General features: G+C 46.3%; 1 protein-coding gene across 4 annotated transcripts in view; it reads right to left on the reverse strand.

Moving 5' to 3' along the window:
- SLC39A14 (solute carrier family 39 member 14) overlaps positions 1-21556 on the reverse strand; it is a 90425-nt gene that overhangs the window by 60084 nt on the left and 8785 nt on the right. Inside the window, exons 1-2 of one of the 4 annotated variants that reach the window (XR_011030208.1) lie at positions 16196-16658; positions 3273-3514 (exon numbers count right to left, since the gene is read on the reverse strand). Coding sequence is in view for 3 of the 4 variants with exons in the window: in XM_068274689.1 (XP_068130790.1) it covers positions 3273-3514; positions 16196-16217 (264 nt within the window). In the remaining variant the exon portion in view is untranslated. Of the gene's footprint in view, positions 1-3272; positions 3515-16195; positions 16661-21556 lie in introns of those variants that run through there. The other 3 variants (XM_068274689.1, XM_068274688.1, XM_068274690.1) reach the window with 3 other exon arrangements.

Raw genomic sequence — 21556 nt, forward strand, 5'->3', positions numbered from 1 at the left:
TTCCTATACCTCCCATTACAGCAAAAACGCCCTAAAATGGCGCAAGCACCTCTTTTGAAAACTGACAGCGCATGGAACGCTTTAGTCTGAACTAATCCATAGCATAAAATGGTGTAACCGCTTTCCGTGCTTAAATTTTTCTAAAATCGCCTCTAATGTGAACAAAACCTAAGTGCCGCCCTCCCACCTACAACCAGCATCTGGGTCAATGCTGGATTAAAGGACACCAGAGGCTTAAAAAAAACAAAACGATTGTATTTACCTCCTTTTAATAAAAAAATGACTTTTAAGATATTCCACAGTTTTATTTTTTTAATGTTTAAATCTACTTTTTAAGTTTTAACTGTTTCATTGTTTTTGCTCAATGACACATTCATTGAAGTATGCCAGAGCCAAAATCTTTGAACTATTGACCCTTTTTAACTGTTTCCTGCTCTCAGAAGCCATTTTATGCTAGGAAAGTGTTTTATAGTTGGAATTTCTTATCAGTGAGGGTCACACTGTAGTCACTTCCTGTCAGTCAGAACTGAGCCAGCCACTTACATAACTGATATTTAACTCTTTCAGGCAGAGAAAGAAAAGAAAAAAAAAAAAAAAAAAAAAAAAAGGAACAGCATAGTTATTTTTGTGCTAGGCACTGTACATACACATATCTATTTTATGTCACATGTCACCTCGGGTATGCTTTATGCTGGGCATACATGGTAATTTTATGCGCCGGTATCGAGCCAGCGGCTCGATGCCGGCACATCACCGCTCGTCCGCGCGTGCGGATCAATTCCTGTTCGTCCCCGTGGGCACGCCTTATCAGCCACTCGATTCCCCGCTATTGTCCACCCGCGGGGAATCTATCCGGTGGGTCATCGGACCTGTTGGATATTATCAATCGAGCCATCAGCAGCTCGATAAGGAAACAAACTTACCGTGTATGGCCAGGATTAAAAGTGCAGATTACCAGAGAGGATACAACCATAATTGTAATGACAATGGTGGTGGGGGAGGTCTACCTGAGGCCATCTATAATGCTGGGCATACACGGTAAGTTTGTTTCCTTATCGAGCCACTGATGGCTCGATTGATAATATCCGATAGTTCCGATGACCCGCCGGATAGATTCCCCGCTCGATCCCCACGAGCGGACAATAGTGGGGAATCAAGCGGCTGATAAGGCATGCCCGTGGGGATGAGCGGGAATAGATCCGCGCGGATGAGCGGTGACGCGCCACTGGCTCGATACCGGCGCATAAACTTACCGTGCATGCCCAGCATAAGACAAAGTACGACATCCAGAAAAGCTTGGACAGTTTATATGTTCTCCACCTTAGTAAATCATCATCAGTGTGTTTGTGCCTATAGAACCATTTGAAAACAACATTACAGGACTGCAGCTGCCACAGAACAGAAACACATGTTATTTTCCACTGCTGATAAGTCACTGAATACAAGATAAACCAGGAAAAGCATGGTCACACAGTTATAGACAGTGTCTGTGTCAGAGAGCGGCTGCGTATGACACATATGTGAGCAGCTTGTATGCCAGCCACGTACCAACAGATGCTACATTCCGACAACAGCAGAGAGCCTGCAGCTACTGGTACAGACAGCAGTGTACTTCTCACCACAGCACCAGTAAAGCATGGGTGCCTTCCACACATCCTGGCTAGGATCACACCATTCTACCTGTAGGAAGGAAGGTCTTCCAGCTGGACTAGTTGCTGCCCAGATTTTAGTGTCCCGAGGGAACATAAAGCCTGATGGCCCATACTCACGAGGGACAAAAGTGGCCTGTCGCCAGCACACGTGAGCGTGTGCGCGACAGGCCGGCAACAGCTCCCTCCGCGTACACACGCGGAAGAGGGATCAGCTGAGCGACGGAAGCTGTCGCCGACGCTCCTCCCCCGCCGCCGGAAGCTCTGTGTTGTGGATAGAGGTTGCTGTCGCTAGTCCGCATACTCACGTGGACTAGCGACAGATGCGGCAGCAACTGTCGCCAGGCGATTGAGCGGTTCAATCGCCTGGCGACATCAGCGACGAGCGACAGTTCGGGGTGCGCGCCCGTGCAACGCCACATACTCACGGGCGACCTGTCGCCGCAACACGCGCTCGCCGCGTGTTGCGGCGACAATTGTAGCCCGTGAGTATGGGCCATAAGGATTGTCTGCAAACCTTAAGGGCTTGTTCACTGCCGATTATTAAAATCACTTTAAAAGCGCCTGTCTAATGGTTCTCAATGTGAGTGTTCTCACATGAGCGATGAGCTTTCCTTCCAATCGCAAACGCGTGTCCTGTACCATTTCCTGAGCGTTTGCGCTACAATGCAAGGTATACGGAAATCTATAACCGCTTAAAAAAGCGCTTTTGTAAAAAAATAGCATTTAAGAGATTCAGTTCGTTCCAGGTCAAAGAGTTCACTTCCTGACTGACTGCAGAAAAAAAACAACCTTAATCACCAAAAATGCTTTAGGAAAATCGATAATCGCTCAAAAATAGCCTGGAACAAAAAAAAAAAAAAATCACTTTGAGGGCCAATTCACACTGGGCAATTTTTTCAGCTTTTTGCTGATCACCGGTGATCAGCAAAATTCTGCTGCAAGTCAATGGTAGTGTTCACACTGTAGCAATCGCCAGTGATTAGCAATTTGCTGATGGTGCATGCAACGTTTTTGGAGCGATTTTGGAGCGATTGCATTTCAAGGTTATAGAATCACAAAAACACAATCACTCCTAAATCGCTTTCTTGTACAGTGAAAAAACAAAACAAAAAAAAAACAACAGCTTTTTGCTGATAGCCGGCAATCAGCAAAACGCTACTAAAGCGCCTAGTGTGAACTAGCCCTGAAAAGTGCTCACAAATGCACTCAGCGCTTGCGCTAGCGATTTATAATGTGAACTAGGCCTAAAGGGCATCTGTAATCATTCTTGGTACGTGCTTTGAAGGATCACATACCTGTCAGCTGAGTCACTTTGATTGTGCAGTCGCCACCGGTCCTGTATATGCATACATGCAAAAATGGCGCCAGGAGATTTGGGCGCAGGGTGAAGCCGAAAAATGTCTCACCCTGCTCCTGCAAAAGTCCCAGTGGCGTTAATTACCATTTCCCCTCCAGGCTGCCAGGAACTCAGGCTGGTTTAACACTGCATATTGGCATTAGCGATGGGGTGCGTCGCACCGCCAAAAACAGGCCATCAGGGAATACCGCGTTAGTACATGGTATTTCCTGTCTGGCAATCAGCCAAGCAGGAAATGTCCTGCACAAGTGCATTGCCCTCACCTGTGATATGTTACGGGGGTCTCCGCCTCCTTTGCCCACCTCCAGGCGCTCCAGTAAAGACTGTAGTTGAGATAGTGATAAGGTGTCATTTTCTCCGTATCTCTGCAAGATGTCTTCCAGGAAGGAAGCAGCACTCATCTCGTATCCACCGCTTGAAATGTTGGTCTCTGCCAGAGAAACTTGGGTCGCCAGCTTGAGCAACACCACCATCAGGAAAGACACAGCGGAAGCCATGGTGGTTACTACAGGGAAACAGAAACCGTGTTAGGAAGGCAGCGACGCACTACAAGAAAACTACAGACTGCTGTCAAGAGATTTAAAGAAGACCTGTCAGTAACCTAACATTACACATGAATCAACAAAACCAACACTGGGAACAACCATTTACAAAAAAAAAAAAGGCATGGTGGTGGTCAGATGGTGTGGACCTCCAGACTCTAACCCAAGTTAAGTGACATATGGAAGATGACATATTTCCACTTAACCCAACGCAGCAGCGCCGTGAAGGAGATCGGCGATCCCCGGCCTCTGATTGGCCGGGGATCGCCGGCATCTGATAGGCTGAAGCCTATCAGAGGCGGCGTAGGACGCATCGCCGTCCTGTGCCGCCCAAGGGAAGGAGGGGAGGGAGGGAAAGAGAGGGAGGGCCGATATCGCTGCGAAGGGGGGCTTTGATGAGCCACCGCAACACAAAGATAGCCGGCGGCGATCAGACCCCCCAGCAGGAAAAAAGGGCGGGGGGGGGGGCTGAGTCTGGTCGCCCTGGCTCAGACACGATCTGTGCTGTGGGCTGGAAAGCCCATTCAGCACAGATCGCCGCAAATGAGCCCGGTCCTTAAGTGGTTAAACAAAGCACATTGCCTGGCTTTCCTGCTGATCATTTGCTTCTAACACTTTTAGCCATAGACCCTGAAAAAGCGTGCAGATCAGAAGATTCTAACAACAATCTGAGAAGATTAGCTGCATGCTGGTTTCAGGTATGCGATTCAGACACTACTGACAAGAAGGATGAGGCGGACCTTGCGGGCTGCAGGAAACCCCAGTTTAGTCCAAATTTAGTTTCTATTGATCGCTCTGGGTCTCTTTAACTTCTGTTACATTGGGTAAGTCTGTCCTTTGTAGTTATCAGATTATAAGACACACCTAGGTTTAGAGAACAAAAACCAGGGGGGGGGGGGGGGGGAATATACTAAGTCCGGTGCATTCATGGTGAAGGGGCATCCTTTGTGTCCTCCTCTATGCCCCTTTGTGTCCTCCTCTGCATGGGCACAGTACAGGGAGTCCTGGACATTGCGGTGGGTTGGAGGTTCTTATTGGCAGGCATTCACAAGTCAGGAACTCCCTGCATTTGGACTATAAGATGCAGTGACTTTTTTCCACACTTTTGGGGGAGAAAAAGTGAGTCTTATAGTCAAAAAATACAGTAATTTGTTTTTAGTTACTGTGCTTCACCATAAATACAGAGTTTCTAGTAAGTAGACAGCGTATAGTATTGTCTTTTTAGCTTGGCCTATTTTTAACATTGACTGTCAAGCAACCAGAAACTACACTTATCCGTCATCAGCTAATCCACATTGGCGTCGGATAATGGGAGTTTTACTGTATAAAGAACACATGGCAAATTAATAGGGAAGGATTAGGATTTCTGAATTTAAGGTCTGATTTGCTTGCTGTCAACATGGATAGTGAAAATTGAGATCTGGAAGCACTTTTATTATTATAATTAATGATTTACAGTTATGAGACACTGAAAAGTAAGGACAGTTCCTGGCAGACAGCCCTCTCCCCACACACTCATTGACCCCCCCCCGTCCCCACTCCTGACATGGATGAAATCATCATGCTGGAATCGATTCACAATCTGTTTGCAGTAAAGGCAGCCATACAATCCCTCTCTGATCAGATTCAATCAGAGAGGGATCTATCTGTTGGTCAATCTGATGGCAAATCGACCAGTGTATGGCTACCTTAAAGCAGTAGGATCAGCCATACTAAGCCAGGTAAAAAAAACACATATATAAGTAGATAAATACTTGATCTACTTACATAACACATGTATTATACTGTCCACGTTTTGATTTCAGTGAATGTCATATAGAAAATTACGAGAATTCTTTTCCTGGTGGGGGCCATGTCTTTTGCCCACAGTTAAGGCTAACTTGTGATGTCATTTCTGCCCTTTACTTTTTTTTCTTGTCTCCACCAATCGCTGAGTCACCTCAGCCTTGGTTGTAAACACAAGTGAGTAGGGGATTAGGTTTCAGATAAGCAGCTGGCAGGGAAATAAAAGGAAAGAGGAATACATTATAGATACAAAGAAACCCCAGCATGCAATTCTTTGGCACTGACTACTAAAGGGCCAGTGCTCCTTAAGTACAGGTCCTTTTCAAAAAATTTGCATATTGTGATAAAGTTCTTTATTTTCTGTAATGTACTGATAAACATTAGACTTTCATATATTTTAGATTCATTACACACAACTTAAGTAGTTCCAAGCCTTTTATTGTTTTAATATTGATGATTTTGGCATACAGCTCATGAAAACCCAAAATTCCTATCTCAAAAAATTAGCATATCATGAAAAGGTTCACTAAACGAGCTATTAACCTAATCATCTGAATCATCTAATTAACTCTAAACACATGCAAAAGATTCCTGAGGCTTTTAAAAACTCCCAGCCTGGTTCATTACTCAAAACCGCAATCATGGGTAAGACTGCCGACCTGACTGCTGTCCAGAAGGCCATCATTGACACCCTCAAGCAAGAGGGTAAGACACAGAAAGACATTTCTGAACGAATAGGCTGTTCCCAGAGTGCTGTATCAAGGCACCTCAGTGGGAAGTCTGTGGGAAGGAAAAAGTGTGGCAGAAAATGCTGCACAACGAGAAGAGGTGACCGGACCGAGGAAGATTGTGGAGAAGGACCGATTCCAGACCTTGGGCGACCTGCAGAAGCAGTGGACTGAGACTGGAGTAGAAACATCCAGAGCCACCGTGTACAGGTGTGTGCAGGAAATGGGCTACAGGTGCCGCATTCCCCAGGTCAAGCCACTTTTGAACCAGAAACAGCGGCAGAAGCGCCTGACCTGGGCTACAGAGAAGCAGCACTGGACTGTTGCTCAACTTTTGCATGTCTTTTGGAAATCAAGGTGCCAGAGTCTGGAGGAAGGCTGGGGAGAGGGAAATGCCAAAATGCCTGAAGTCCAGTGTCAAGTACCCACAGTCAGTGATGGTCTGGGGTGCCATGTCAGCTGCTGGTGTTGGTTCACTGTGTTTTATCAAGGGCAGGGTCAAGGCAGCTAGCTATCAGGAGATTTTGGAGAACTTCATGCTTCCATCTGCTGAAAAGCTTTATGGAGATGAAGATTTCATTTTTCAGCACGACCTGGGACCTGCTCACAGTGCCAAAAACACTGGTAAATGGTTTACTGACCATGGTATTACTGTGCTCAATTGGCTTTCCAACTCTCCTGACCGGAACCCCATAGAGAATCTGTGGGATATTGTGAAGAGAAAGTTGAGAGACGCAAGACCCAACACTCTGGATGAGCTTAAGGCCGCTATCGAAGCATCCTGGGCCTCCATAACACCTGAGCAGTGCCACAGGCTGATTGCCTCCATGCCACGCCGCATTGAAGCAGTCATTTCTGCAAAAGGATTCCCGACCAAGTATTGAGTGCATAACCGAACATAATTATTTGAAGGTTGACTTTTTTGTTTTAAAAACACTTTTCTTTTATTGGTCGGATGAGATATGCTAATTTTTTGAGATAGGAAATTTGGGTTTTCATGAGCTGTATGCCAAAATCATCAATATTAAAACAATAAAAGGCTTGGAACTACTTCAGTTGTGTGTAATGAATCTAAAATATATGAAAGTCTAATGTTTATCAGTACATTACAGAAAATAATGAACTTTATCACAGTATGCTAATTTTTTTAAAAGGACCTGTATGTGATAACTCCAAATCATAAACAGCAGAAAAAGTTTTGAATGCAGGATTAGCATCTTTATCACTTAATACACTCAGACCAGTTGCAGTTGAAATTTGATTTTTATGGTGACGATACCGCTTTAAGAAACACAGCACAGCCAGAGCAGTTTACACACAGCAGGGAGCAAGAGTGAGCATCTGAAGAGATTATTACTGGTATCTGACCTGGTGGCTGTTCTCTCCTCCTTCTGGGCTGCCTCTGAAGAGATCATTATCTGGCCTGGTGCCTGGCTGCTCTCTCCTCCTCCTGGGCTCGCTGCCTCCCTGAACTCTCATATCCCATGGGCTGCCTGCCTGAAGTGTGATAGGAAGAGGGCTGAATTTGCGGCCAATAGCTGCAGCAGTGTGAGCCAAAGGGCTGGACTACCTCTCAGCCACATGGTGCAGTTTTCATTTAATGAGAATTTTCGATGGCGATTGTATGCAAAAGTAAATCTGAGGTCCTGCTTCACTTCTTCGGATATTTTGCACGAATCGGCCGCGATTTGCGTATAATGGTTTTCAATGGCATCGGAGATGGCATCGCAAATTTTTGCGTTACTTGTGCGAATCGGCTTTATAATTCACTTTCTACCCAGCATGGTTACAGGAAGTTGTCAGCAGTCTTTCAAGTAGGAAGTGCAGGAACTTGTCATGACTAAGCTGTTACTAGACAATTGATGCAAATTTCAACTAATGCAACATTTTGCATCTGAAAATTTGCATTTAAAAAAAAAAAAAAAAAGGCACACAAATTTACATGCGATTTTTCGCCAATCAGGGAAAAACAAAAACGCACATGATTTTTTGGATGCAAAAAAAAAAAACAAAAAAAAAAAAACCACTACAGTGAAAATGTAGTGTTAGGCACTGCAAACACACCATGTTCTGAACCAGTTGGTTGCCATCTTTCAGTTTGCAAAAGTTGAATATGTAATTTGGCCAGGGGTGCCCAAACATTGGCATACAACTGAAAGTGTGTATAAATGAAGTGATCACTCGGAGGTGAGGAGAGTTCACAGCAGTCAACTGTTACAAGACAAGTCAGTGAGCGACAGGCTTGAGCCAGGGCTGTTCTTTCACATTCCCACATTCTGAATACAGGGTGGAGCAGAATAATGTGGGCCAGCAGAGAAACAGAAATGACATCCAGTGATGCTCATCACGACCTTGTGATCATAGAATACCCGTGAGTCACAAGTATTTTTTCACTATCCGCTAAATCGAGAATTGATCACGGAATTCAATCACGGATTCGGCAGTTGTTACTAGCATTCAGAAAAAATATCCGTGATTAATCCCGCCGACTTTAGAGGTCAATAGCAAAGCCCCCTTACATGATATAAATACCACAATGCAGGATATGTTACGTAGAATAGTGGGAATAAGGGGGGGGGGGGGGAGAAATTTTTCAAAAAGACCTTATACTTTTTAAGAAAATCAATTTTAAAGGTTCAAAGGAAATTTCAATGGAAAAAAAGTATACATGTAAATGCTGTAAATACATTCACTGTCATTTACCGCATTTAAATGTCTACTATTTTCCTTTGAACCTTTAAAAATCGATTTTCTCAAAAACTATAAAAAGTCTTTTTGAAAAAAAAAAATTTTTTAAGTTGTAGCCACTGATCACCTTTACAATCCATGCAATTTTGGCGATTGTAGCATGTATGGGGCGTTGCCATTAACCCTAAAGGAAAATCCGGATCACAGCCTTTGAACTCCGATTTTACAGGCAATCACAGCAAAATTCTGAGTCAAATTCGTAGGTCCATTTCAAATCCGGATTGCAATCACGTCTTATCCAGATTTTGATTCCCCCGTGGCCAAATTTAGTCGAATCTGTGATCGGGGGTGTCCGAGCACCACTAATCACATCTATTAACAGCATAGAGTAGGATGAGGGTTCAGAGGAATACACAAATACATTCCGAAAAACAACAAAAACAGATTCTTGTATATTAGGAATGGCAAAGAGAGGTCTTGGAGGATGCTTAGGGTGGGAAAGAGTGGGGAGCAAATATGCTTAAAGTTAGAGGACAATTGAAGTGAGAGGGATATGGAGGTTGCCATATTTCCTTTTAAGCAATACCAGTTGCCTGGCAGCCCTGCTGATCCTCTGCTTCTAATACTTTTAGCCATAGACCCTGAACAAGCATGCAGCAGATCAGGTGTTTCTGACATTGTCAGATCTGACAGATTAGCTGCATGCTTGTTTCTGGTGTTATTCAGACACTACTGCAGCCACAGACTAGCATGGCTGCTAGGCAACTGGTATTGTTTAAATGGAAAAAATATGGCAGACTCCATATACTCTTTTCTGAACATTTCAGACCCTAAAATCAGGAAACAATCATGCTGCCAGAAAACCAGCAGCAGCCCCAGCACTTATTCACCTCCCTGGAATCCAGCGCGGCAATTTCCCCTCCGTCCTCTGGGTACCGCTGTAACACTTTGGTGACATCACCGACGGTGATCTCAGAGTGATTCAGAGCCTCCGCGGACAGGAAGAAGAATGGCTACCGACGTCTGGATCCTCCAGGGGAGGTGAGTAAAAGCTCCCGCTACCCTCCTTTGACTTGCACTGAGCCTCCTGCGGCTAGCCCGAGCTCAGCTCGGGATTACCGCCAGGGAGGAGAAGTTTGTGCTCAGGGGAGCACAAGTTCAGTCAAATAGGTGCAAGGGTGCCACCAGCAGCTAGGGGTACAGGGAGGATGGGGTAAAATGTCTGTGCAAGGCAACTGCAGCCAGAAAATGGAGGGGCGTAGAAACAGTTTAGGGCCCTTTCACTCTTTAGTGCAGTGCTGTCCTTTATGACCCACTGCACATTGTGTGCGACACGCATGGTACCATGGAAGTCCACTGACTTTCATGTTACCGGTCACAGTAGATAAAGTGTTCCCACAAGGTGAAATGCGAGTCCCGATCCCTGCTGGGCAAAACGATTATATGCTTAACTTGGATGACAATTCAGATTATGGATTATAGTAAGCAAAAGGCAATAGACCGAAATAGAAAATAGACAAAGGCAGTACAATTAAAAGCCTGCCATACACTATTTGTCGATGAATTAATCTAGCAAATGATTGCGATATACTTGAACTGCTGGGTGGTGTAGAGGAAAGCACTCTAGCCTTGCAATACTTGAGTCCCCAGGTTGAAAGGTCACTATTGGTATACATCTTATGTTCTAAGTGTTTGTATGCGTTTCCATCCACTTCCCAAGAACAAACTGTTGAAGCAGACCTGAACTCAGAACTTCCTTTCTGCTCTAAAAGATACGCACCAGCATAATAACCTTTAACCTCTTCACCCCCAAGGGGTTTTCACACTAATGGACCAAAGCAATTTTCACCTGTCAGTGCTCCTCTCTTTTATTTGCCAATAATTTTATTACTACTTATCACAACAAAATTATCTATACCTTGTTTTTTTTCGCCACCAATTGAGCTTTCTGAGGGTAGTACATTTTGCTAAGAATTATTTTATTCTAAATGCATTTTAATGGGGGGGAAAAAATCATTATCAGTTTTTGGCCATTATAGTTTTAAAATTAAACCTTCTGTGGATAAAACCCACACATTTTATTTGCCCACTTGTCCCGGTTATTAAACGGTTTAAATTATGTCCCTATCAAAATGTAGGTTGATAATATATTTGAAAATATAGGTGTAACTTGAGTCCGGTCCATAATTACAAGCCCCTATGTAGCAAAATAATAGTAATATTCCCCAGGGCTGTGGAGTCGGTCCAAAAATCCACCGACTCCGACTCCGACTCCTCAGTTTAGGATTCCACCGACTCCGACTCCACGACTCCGACTCCTCTAATTTGCATATTACAATTTTGTTGATTAAAAGTATGTAACATGAAATTCGTCTCTTAACTGCCAACACTTAGGAATTTTACAAGACAACTGAAGTGAGAAGGATATGTAGACTACTATATTTATTCCCTTTAGACTAAAACTAGTCCTTGGTAAGAGTACTTGTAAAAGGTACAAACCGGAACAAAGAACATCTATCAGGCCCTAGGCAATGTAAGTGTGGGTACATGTAAGAATGATGTGCAGGTACTCTGCAGGGGAATGAGGAGATTGTAAACAGACAACACCTCTGTGTTCAATGTGCACAGCATTCTCAGTGGATTCCCTGCAGCTCTGTGGGGAGTGCATATGTAGAGTATAGTACTACTGTGTAACAAAGTAAACCTGAGACAGATGAAATTAAAGTTTTATACATACCTGGGGCTTCCTCCAGCCGCCTTCAGGATAATCAGTCCCTCGTTGTCCTCCTCCACCACCTGGATCTTCTGCTATGAGTCCAGGAACTTGAGCCAGTCTGGCGTAGTGCGCATGCACACACTCCGCCGCCAGGAGCATACTACACCTGTGCAGCACTATTGCGCAGGTGCAGAATGTTCCTGGCTGTGGGAGCGGCATGCGGCCGGACAGCGCTGACTGGCTGAATTACCAGGACTCATAGCAGAAGATCCGGGTGGTGGAGGACAGCGAGGGACTGATTAGCCTGAAGGGGGCTGGAGGAAGCCCCAGGAATGTATAAAAAATTTTTTTACTTTTCATCCGTCTCAGTTACCCTTTAATTTGTAGTCACCAAACCAAATTTTAATAACATATCAAATTATTTGATTTTATCAGCAAAGGGAGTGCATACATTTGCATAAATCTGCATCAATGCAGAATTATTTCCATCTCATTGACCATCTCTATTAGTGACACAGCTACACATCAGGCTTTATTCTTACAGCATAGATGTTATTTAGTATATATAAGAGATTCCTGTGTACACATTATATATACAGTCACAATCAGATATGTATATCTGACCTTAAAAATACGGGGACTGCTTTATTGAAGCAGCACAAGTAACTAATTTTGATTGGTTTATTTCATTTTTGTGGACTAAGCACAGCTATTACTGTATATATGCTGTATATATACATTATTTTTAATGACTATTATCTGAGAAATAGAACATTTTATCATATTTTCTATTTTAATTACAGTTACAAATTCATTAGGAGTCGGTGCATTTTTCCCCGACTCCGACTCCAGGCACCCAAAATTGCCCGACTCCACGACTCCGACTCCACAGCCCTGATATTCCCTCATAAAATACAGGATTAAAATAGCTGGAGCACAGTTATGTATTATTATTATTATTATTATTAAGTATTTATATAGCGCTGACATATTACGCATCGCTATATATATATATAAAAAAAAAATTTAAGGGGGAGCCAATTAACTTATTAGTATGTTTTTGAAATGTGGGAGGAAACCGGAGGCCCCGGAGGAAACCCACGCAGATACGGAGAGAACATACAAACTCTTTGCACATAGTGCCCTGGCTGGGATTCGAACCAGGGACCCAGCGCTGCAAGGCGAGAGAGCTAACCACTACGCCACCGTGCTGCTGTATGTATTTTTTTTCCAAGTCTTTGGTGGGTGGGGCTCTGGAAGTGGAAGGGATTAACTATTAATTTTTAATTGTGTTGTGTGTGTATGTGTGTGTGTGTGTGTGTGTGTGTGTGTGTGTGTGTGTGTGTGTGTGTGTGTGTGTGTGTGTGTGTATGCGAGTGTGAGAGAGAGCATGAAAGAGAGTGTAAGAGAGAAAGAAAAAAAAAGAAAAAAAAAAAAAAAAAAAAAAAAAAAAAAGAGAAAGAGAGGGGGAACGTGTGATTACTTTTTGGCCACTAGATGGCACTGCAAACTCTCCTGGTTTTTTTTTTTTGTTTTTTTTTGGGAGGGGGGAGCGGGTTACACTCTACAGGCTTCTTACTGCTTCCTGTTTCATGAATAGACATGGCCTCTGATCGGGGTCATATCTATTCATTCCAGGCATTGCAATTGGCTAGGGGAACGCTCCTTCCCCAGTCACAGGTATCAGCTGGGGGGGGGAGGCGCGTGTGCACAGCGGTGGGGAAGCAAGCAACACATTAAAACATCCTGGAGCTGTTAAGAGTCTCCAACAGGTAATTTTAATGCGACAGTTTGTTCGCAAGTGGATAAAGAGAAAAAAAAAATATTTATTACAGCTTATACAAATCCTGCAATAAATCAGCAGTCTGTCTACTTCCTGCTTTCATGGAAGCACACATATTGCTAACATCTTCTGTTAACCAATTAGCTCTCTGCCGTGGACGTGTGAGAGCTGACATAGCTGAGGGATCACATAACAACTTGTGCTTAGTCACAGATGAGGGGGAATTAAAACAGGCTAAGCTCTCTAAATACATACAGGGTGCAATTCTCTACATTTTCCTTCTGTCCTGTGCAAGAGTTCTGGTCCATTTTAAGTCCATTGGTTTACACCAGGAAAAAAAAAACTACAATAGGGACATTAGACTATGAGATAAGATTGTGAGCTCCTCTGAGGGAAAGCCAGTAGACAAAACAAATAACATTTATATTGCACTTTTCTCCTGGCGGAGTAACAGGACCATGGACTAATACGGTATTGTGGCCCCCGGAATATATTAACTGAATACTATCTCTGCACTCCTCCTCTGTCTCACTCTGGTAATCTGAGAGCATCCAGTCAATTAGGATGAAGTTCAGGGACAAGGGAAGTAATAGAAGGCCAGGAATGGAGAGGTAACAGCTCATAGACCGGATAGCAGTAGGTGGCCAGGAATGGAGAGGCGACAGCTCAGGGCAAGGATAATAGTAGATGGGCAGGAATGGAGAGGTGACAGCTCAGGGACAGGATAGCAGTAGGTGGCCAGGAATGGAGAGGTGACAGCTCAGGGACAGGATAGCAGTAGATGGCCAGGAATTGAGGTGACAGCTCAGTGTCAGGATAGTAGTAGGTGGCCGGGAATGGAGATGACAGCTCAGGGTCAGGATAGTAGTAGGTGGCCGGGAATGGAAAGGTGACAGCTCAGGGACAGGATAGTAGTAGATGGGCAGGAATGGAGGTGACAGCTCAGGGACAGTATAGCAGAAGGTGGCCAGGAATGGAGAGGTGACAGCTCAGGGACATGATAGCAGTAGGTGGCCAGGAATTGAGGTGACAGCTCGGGGACAGGATAGCAGTAGGTGGCCAGGAATGGAGATGACAGCTCAGGGTCAGGATAGCAGTAGGTGGCCAGGAATGGAGAGGTGACAGCTCAGGGACAGGATAGTAGTAGATGGCCAGGAATGGAGAGGTGACAGCTCAGGGACAGGATAGCAGTGGGTGGCCAGGAATTGAGGTGACGGCTCAAAGACAGGATAGTAGTAGATGGCCAGGAATGGAGGTGACAGCTCAGGGACAGGATAGCAGTAGGTGGCCAGGAATGGAGAGGTAACAGCTCAGGGTCAGGATAGCAGTAGGTGGCCAGGAATGAAGGTGACAGCTCAGGGACAGGATAGCAGTAGGTGGCCAGGAATGGAGAGGTGACAGCTCAGGGACAGGATAGCAGTAGATGGCCAGGAATGGAGAGGTGACAGCTCAGGGACAGGATAGCAGTAGGTGGCCAGGAATGGAGAGGTGACAGCTCAGGGACAGGATAGTAGTAGATGGCCAGGAATGGAGAGGTGACAGCTCAGGGACAGGATAGTAGTAGATGGCCAGGAATGGAGAGGTGACAGCTCAGGGACAGGATAGCAGTAGATGGCTAGGAATGGAGAGGTGACAGCTCAGGGACAGGATAGCAGTAGGTGTCCAGAAATGGAGAGGTGACAGCTCAGGGACAGGATAGAAGTAGGTGGCCAGGAATGGAGAGGTGACAGCTCAGGGACAGGATAGCAGTAGGTGGCCAGGAATGGACAGGTAACAGCTCAGGGACAGGATAGTAGTAGATGGCCAGGAATGGAGGTGACAGCTCAGGGACAGGATAGCAGTAGGTGGCCAGGAATGGAAAGGTGACAGCTCAGGGACAGGATAGTAGTAGATGGGCAGGAATGGAGGTGACAGCTCAGGGACAGGATAGCAGAAGGTGGCCAGGAATGGAGAGGTGACAGCTCAGGGACAGGATAGTAGGTGGCCACAAATGGAGAGGTGACAGCTCAGGGACAGGATAGCAGTAGGTGGCCAGGAATGGAGGTGACAGCTCGGGGACAGGATAGCAGTAGATGGCTAGGAATGGAGAGGTGACAGCTCAGGGACAGGATAGCAGTAGGTGTCCAGGAATGGAGAGGTGACAGCTCAGGGACAGGATAGTAGTAGATGGCCAGGAATGGAGAGGTGACAGCCCAGGGACAGGATAGCAGTAGGTGTCCAGGAATGGAGAGGTGACAGCTCAGGGACAGGATAGCAGTAGGTGGCCAGGAAGGGAGAGGTGACAGCTCAGGGACAGGATAGCAGTAGGTGGCCAGGAATGGAGAGGAGACAGCTCAGGGACAGGATAGCAGTAGGTGGCCAGGAATGGAGAGGTGACGGCTCAGGGACAGGATAGTAGTAGATGGCCAGGAATGGAGAGGTGACAGCACAGGGACAGGATAGCAGTAGGTGGCCAGGAAGGGAGAGGTGACAGCTCAGGGACAGGATAGCAGTAGGTGGCCAGGAAGGGAGAGGTGACAGCTCAGGGACAGGATAGCAGTAGGTGGCCAGGAAGGGAGAGGTGACAGCTCAGGGACAGGATAGCAGTAGGAGACCAGGAATGGAGAGGTGACAGCTCAGGGACAGGATAGCAGTAGGTGGCCACAAATGGAGAGGTGACAGCTCAGGGACAGGATAGCAGTAGGTGGCTAAGAATTAAGTGATGACAGCAAGGAGACAGAGGCACAGGCTAGATGACAAAGATACAGGGTCACAGGCACTGGCTCTGAGACACACATACAGGCTCAGGCACAGAGAAACAGGCACAGGTACAGGCCAGGAGGGACAGACGCACAGGCTGAAGGAGACACACACGCAAAGGATCGGGGAAGCAGCCACAGGGCTCGGCCACATCAATGCTCGGGGACACCCAGGTAATGCGGTGACACGTAGATTTGCAGCTCACCCTTCCGGTCAGTCGCTCTCATCCTGGCAGCTCCCTGCAGCTCGTCACACTATCCCGGTCTCTAAGCACATCACGGCCTCCCTGCCTCCTCAGCAACGTGGAGCTCGGGAACTGCCTCTTTAACGTTGATGTCAGAGTAACCTCGTCTCCCCTCCTTTCCACGACGTCTACAGAAGGGCGTGTTTTTCAGAAATCATTGGGACGTGACATTTCTTCCAGCACAGAAAGCCCTCACCTAGCTAGCTAGCTAGAGTCCCTGTTATGTGTATGCAGCGTATGCAGCGCTGGGCTTCAGAACTACATTGACGTCCATTTTCTGAAAGACCGTAATCCGCTGGAAAATAGCCTGTGCGGCTCCTGGGCAATGGCTCCCCGCAGGCGTCACATGCCGCAGAACGCTTGGCGCTCTAGTGTTACAGCGGGCGTACAGTACAGCCCGAGCGAAGCATGAATGAAGCTCTGTTCACGTAGCGCCCCTTTCTCTCTTTTCATTGGCTGGTGAGAGTCACCTGACGATGCTTTCCTTTTCATGTACAGTAGAAATAGGGGATCTTACTATTATGCCTCCAGGCAGTTACACACTCAGGAAAAGTTGCAATGTTTCAACCCCTTAATCAGCGTCAGGAAGTGTATACAATGGCCTCAATTCACTGTCTTTAATAACTCTTCTGAGCTGTTTTACAGTTATCACCATGGTGATATAATTGTGATAACTGTAAAACAGCTCAGAAGAGTTATTAAAGACAGGAGTTAAGCTTAAAGAGACTCTGTAACATGAAAAACATCCCCTGGGGGGTACTCACCTCGGGTGGGGGAAGCCTCCGGATCCTAATGAGGCTTCCCACGCCGTCCTCTGTCCCACGGGGGTCTCGCTGCAGCCCTCCGAACAGCCGGCGACTGTGCCGACTGTAGCTTCAATATTTACCTTTGCTGGCTCCAGCGGGGGCGCTGTGGCGACTTTCGGCACGGAAAAAAACGTAAATACCCGATCTCCGTCGGGTCCGCTCTACTGCGCAGGCGCCGGAAACTTGCGCCTGCGCAGTAGAGCAGACCCGACGGCGATCGGGTATTTCCGCCTACTTCGGCGCCGACAGCCATCAGAGCGCCTGCGCAGGAGCCAGGAAGGTAAATATTGCGTCACCGCTGTACGGAGGGCTACAGCGAGACCCCCGAGGGACGCAGGACGGCGTGGGAAGCCTCATTAGGATCCGGAGGCTTCCCCCACCCGAGGTGAGTACCCCCCAGGGGCCGTTTTGTCGTTACAGTTCCTCTTTAAGTGTTTCAATCCCTTCAGTAGGGTTCTGTGAAGGGTTTAAAAAACAAAAAACTGACACTTACCTGGGGCTACTATCGACTCCCTGCAGCTGTCATGTTCCGCGCTGTCTTCCTCCGATCATCCATTCCCCGCTGCCGGTCCCGGTCTAATTATTCTTCTAATACAACTGTGGGAACTTACTGCGCAGGCGCAGTACGAAGTTTTCTCGTACTGCGCCTGCGCAGTAAGCTCCCAGAGACGCAAGCGGGAGCGCACAGTATTCGTCTAGTTAGGCGAATAATTAAACCGAGACAAGTGGCGAGGAACGGAGAATCGTAGGAGAACAGTGCAGGACATGACAGCTACAGGGGGCTGATAAAAGCCTCAGGTACGTGTCAGTTTTTTAAACCTTCCACAGAACCCCTTTAACCTTTTGACAACCGTGTCATGCGCGCCAGCCCCAGGACCGCCTAATGCCAATTGGCGTAAGGTCCTGGGGGCATGTTTTGCAGGAGATCGCTCCGCTCTGCCATCAGTCTCCCAGCGGCGCTCGCTGCTACGGTAGGAAAATGTTAGATGGCAAAACCGCCGTCTATTTACGATGTACAGCGCTGCGATCTACAGCGGCGCTGTACTGGGGACATCCGTGTGACACGGCTGTCCCCCTGGGAGACACTGCAGTGATCGGCTGTCATAGGCTGATGCCTATGACAGCTGATCACGGTGATTGGCTGGTGGGGGGGGGGGAGGGCTGGGGAAAAAATATGATATGTAAAAAATAGTAAAATTTACTAATAAAATAAACATAAATATTTACAGAAAAAATAAACATTGGGGGAGCGATCATTTCCCACCAACAGAGAGCTCTGTTGGTGGGCAGAAAAGGGGGGTGGAATCACTTGTGTGCTGAGTTATATATATCGCCCTGCAGCGAGGCCTTTTACACAATAAATTACAGTGAATAGCTAACAAACACAGGGAAAAATAGTTTAATAACATTAGTAACCCTTAACCTCTAACCTTAACCCTTTACCTCCACCATCCTTAACTCTTAACCCTAACCCTTAACCCCCCTCCTTAACTCCTAACTTTACCCATCCCGTTCCCCTCCTCCTTAAAGAGACTCCGTAACAAAAATTGCATCCTGTTTTTTATCATCCTACAATTTTCAAAAGCTATTCTAATGTGTTCTGGCTTACTGCAGCACTTTCTGCTATCACAGTCTCTGTAATAAATCAATGTATCTTTCCCCTGTCAGACTTGTCAGCCTGTGTCTGGAAGGCTGCCAAGTTCTTCAGTGTTGTGGTTCTGCTATGAACTCCCCCTTTCAGGCCCCTCTCGGCACACTGCCTGTGTGATATTTAGATTAGTACAGCTTCTCTCTTCTCTCTTATCTTTTACAAGCTGGATAAATGTCCTCTGAGCTGGCTGGGCTTTCACATACTGAGGAGTTACAGACAAGGGCAAAGCTGTTTGCAGGAAGAAAAGAGCAGCCTGAAACTTCAGTGCGGCCCAGTGCACACCAAAACCGCTAGCAGATCCGCAATACGCTAGCGGTTTTGGGAGCTGATTTCAGAGCGATTCTAGGTATGTTTAGAGAGGTTTTCTAAACATACCTAGCGGTTTTGCGTGCGTTTTTGTGTAGCAGATTACACATATTGTTACAGTAAAAGCTGTTACTGAACAGCTACTGTAACAAAAATGCCCGGCAAACCGCTCTGAACTAGCGTTTTTCAGAGCGGTTTGCGTTTTTCCTATACTTTACATTGAGGACGAAACGCTTCCGAAAACCGCAAACGCGCAGCAGGAGGCGCGTTTGCGGCTTGACAAAAACCGCAAACCGCCGGTGTGCACCATCCCATTGCAATACATTAGACAAGCGTTTTTAGAGGCGGATGCGGCTGGCGGATCGCTCCAAAAACCGCTCGGTGTGCACTGGGCCTGCATGAGAGCTGAAGGGGGAAAGAAACACACAAATGATCTCTTGAGATTCAAAAGGAAGGGTGTATACAGCCTGCTTGTGTATGGATGTATTTTCTATGTGTGGACATACTGTACATCAACCTACTTCCTGTTTTGGTGGCCATTTTGTTTGTTTATAAACAAACTTTTTAAAACTGTTTTTAACCACTTTTAATGCGGCGGGGAGCGGCGAAATTGTGACAGAGGGTAATAGGAGATGTCCCCTAACGCACTGGTATGTTTACTTTTGTGCGATTTTAACAATACAGATTCTCTTTAACCTAACCCTTAACCTCCCCACTTAATCCCTAACCCTTAACTCCTAACCTTTAACCTTAATCCCCTCCTTAACTCCTAACCTTAGCCTCCCTCCTCAACTCCTAACCTTAACCCTAACCCTCCACCTCCTTAGCACCTAATCTTAACCCTTAAAGGATACCACAACTGACATGTGGCATAATGAGATAGACATGGGTATGTACAGTGCCTAGCACACAAATAACTATGCTGTGTTCCTTTTTTTCTTTCTCTGCCTGAAAGAGGTAAATATGGAGGTATGTAAGTGGCTGACTCAGTCCTGACTCAGACAGGAAGTGACTGCAGTGTGACCTTCACTGATAAGAAATTCCAACTATAAAACACTTTCCTAGAAGAAAATGGCTTCTGAGGGCTGGTGCACACCAAAACCCGCTAGCAGATCCGCAAAATGCTAGCAGATTTTTAAACGCTTTTTTTTATTTTTATGAGGCGTTTTGCTAGCGTTTTGCGGATTGCTGCTGCGGTTTTCAGTATAGTAGATTTCATATATTGTTACAGTAAAGCTGTTACTGAACAGCTTCTGTAACAAAAACGCCTGCAAAACCGCTCTGAAGTGCCGTTTTTCAGAGCGGTTTGCGTTTTTCCTATACTTAACATTGAGGCAGAAACGCATCCGAAATCCAAAAAATGCCTCACCCAGGCATTTTTCGTTTGTGCAAAACGCCTGCCGCTCTGGTGTGCACCACCCCATTGAGATACATTGACCAAGCAGATCCGCAGCCGCAAGCGGATCTGAAAACGCCCAAAAAGCCGCTCGGTGTGCACCAGCCCTGAGAGCAAGAAAGAGATAAAAAAGGGGGAAATTCTTATCAGTGAGGGTCACACTGTAGTCACTTCCTGTCTGAGTCAGAACTGAGTCAGCCACTTACATACCTGATATTTACCTCTTTCAGGCAGAGAAAGAAAAAAAGGAACACAGCATAGTTATTTGTGTGCTAGGCACTGTACATATCCATGTCTATCTCATTATGCCACATGTCAGTTGTGGTATCCTTTAAGCAACTCCCTCTCGGCCTCCCTCTTAACCTCCCTCCTTAACCCCTAACCTCCCCCTCCTTAACTCCTAACTTTAACCCTCCCCCATAACTCCTAAGATTGGGGAGGGGAGTAGGGTTAAGGTTAGGAGTTAAGGAGGTGTAATTAACAGTTAGGGTTAAGGTTAGGTGTTAAGGAGGGGGGAAGAGAGGATAAAGTTAAGAGTTAAGGGGGGTTAAGGGTCAGGAGTTAAGGAGGGGGGCTTAAAGGACTTACGAGGCCTGTTTTCTTAAAAAAAAAAAAGTTAGATAGCTGTGTCAGTTTGTAAGGCACGGAGGACGCCGTCCGCGCCCTCCGTGCCGTTCCGCCGGGTCCCCGAACGTCCCCCGACCGAACGGCCTGGGTCGGGTTCTCCAGCCTTCACAAAGATGGCCGCCGGAGCTGGCCGCGGCTGCGCAGTCCGCATAGCCGCGAGTGCGGCTGCACAGCTCTAAGGCCAACCCCCCGATCCATGTAACAGGCTGTTTCATGATTTTATGTTCACTGCAGTTCCTCTGTAAAGTGCGCTTTAAAACTTTACTCACAAGTTCTACACTACAGTAGTAGGTAATGGCTGTAAGAAACCTATTTTGGTACTTACGTATTTTGCTGTCCAGGTAGTTACACACTCAGGAAAGTGTATATGTTACGGCCAGAACCTGAAGTCTGGTCACTTCGGGTTCTGGCCAGTCAAAATGCAAAGTGGCCGTGCCCCTGCGGCCAATGTGAGAAATGAAGATTCCCAGCCGCGTAAATGAATTAGGTGGCTGTCTCACTGCGGCCAATCTGTGAAATTAAGATTCCCGGCGGCA

This window comes from Hyperolius riggenbachi, chromosome 3 (assembly GCF_040937935.1).
Source record: "Hyperolius riggenbachi isolate aHypRig1 chromosome 3, aHypRig1.pri, whole genome shotgun sequence".
Taxonomy (NCBI): Eukaryota; Metazoa; Chordata; class Amphibia; order Anura; family Hyperoliidae; genus Hyperolius; species Hyperolius riggenbachi.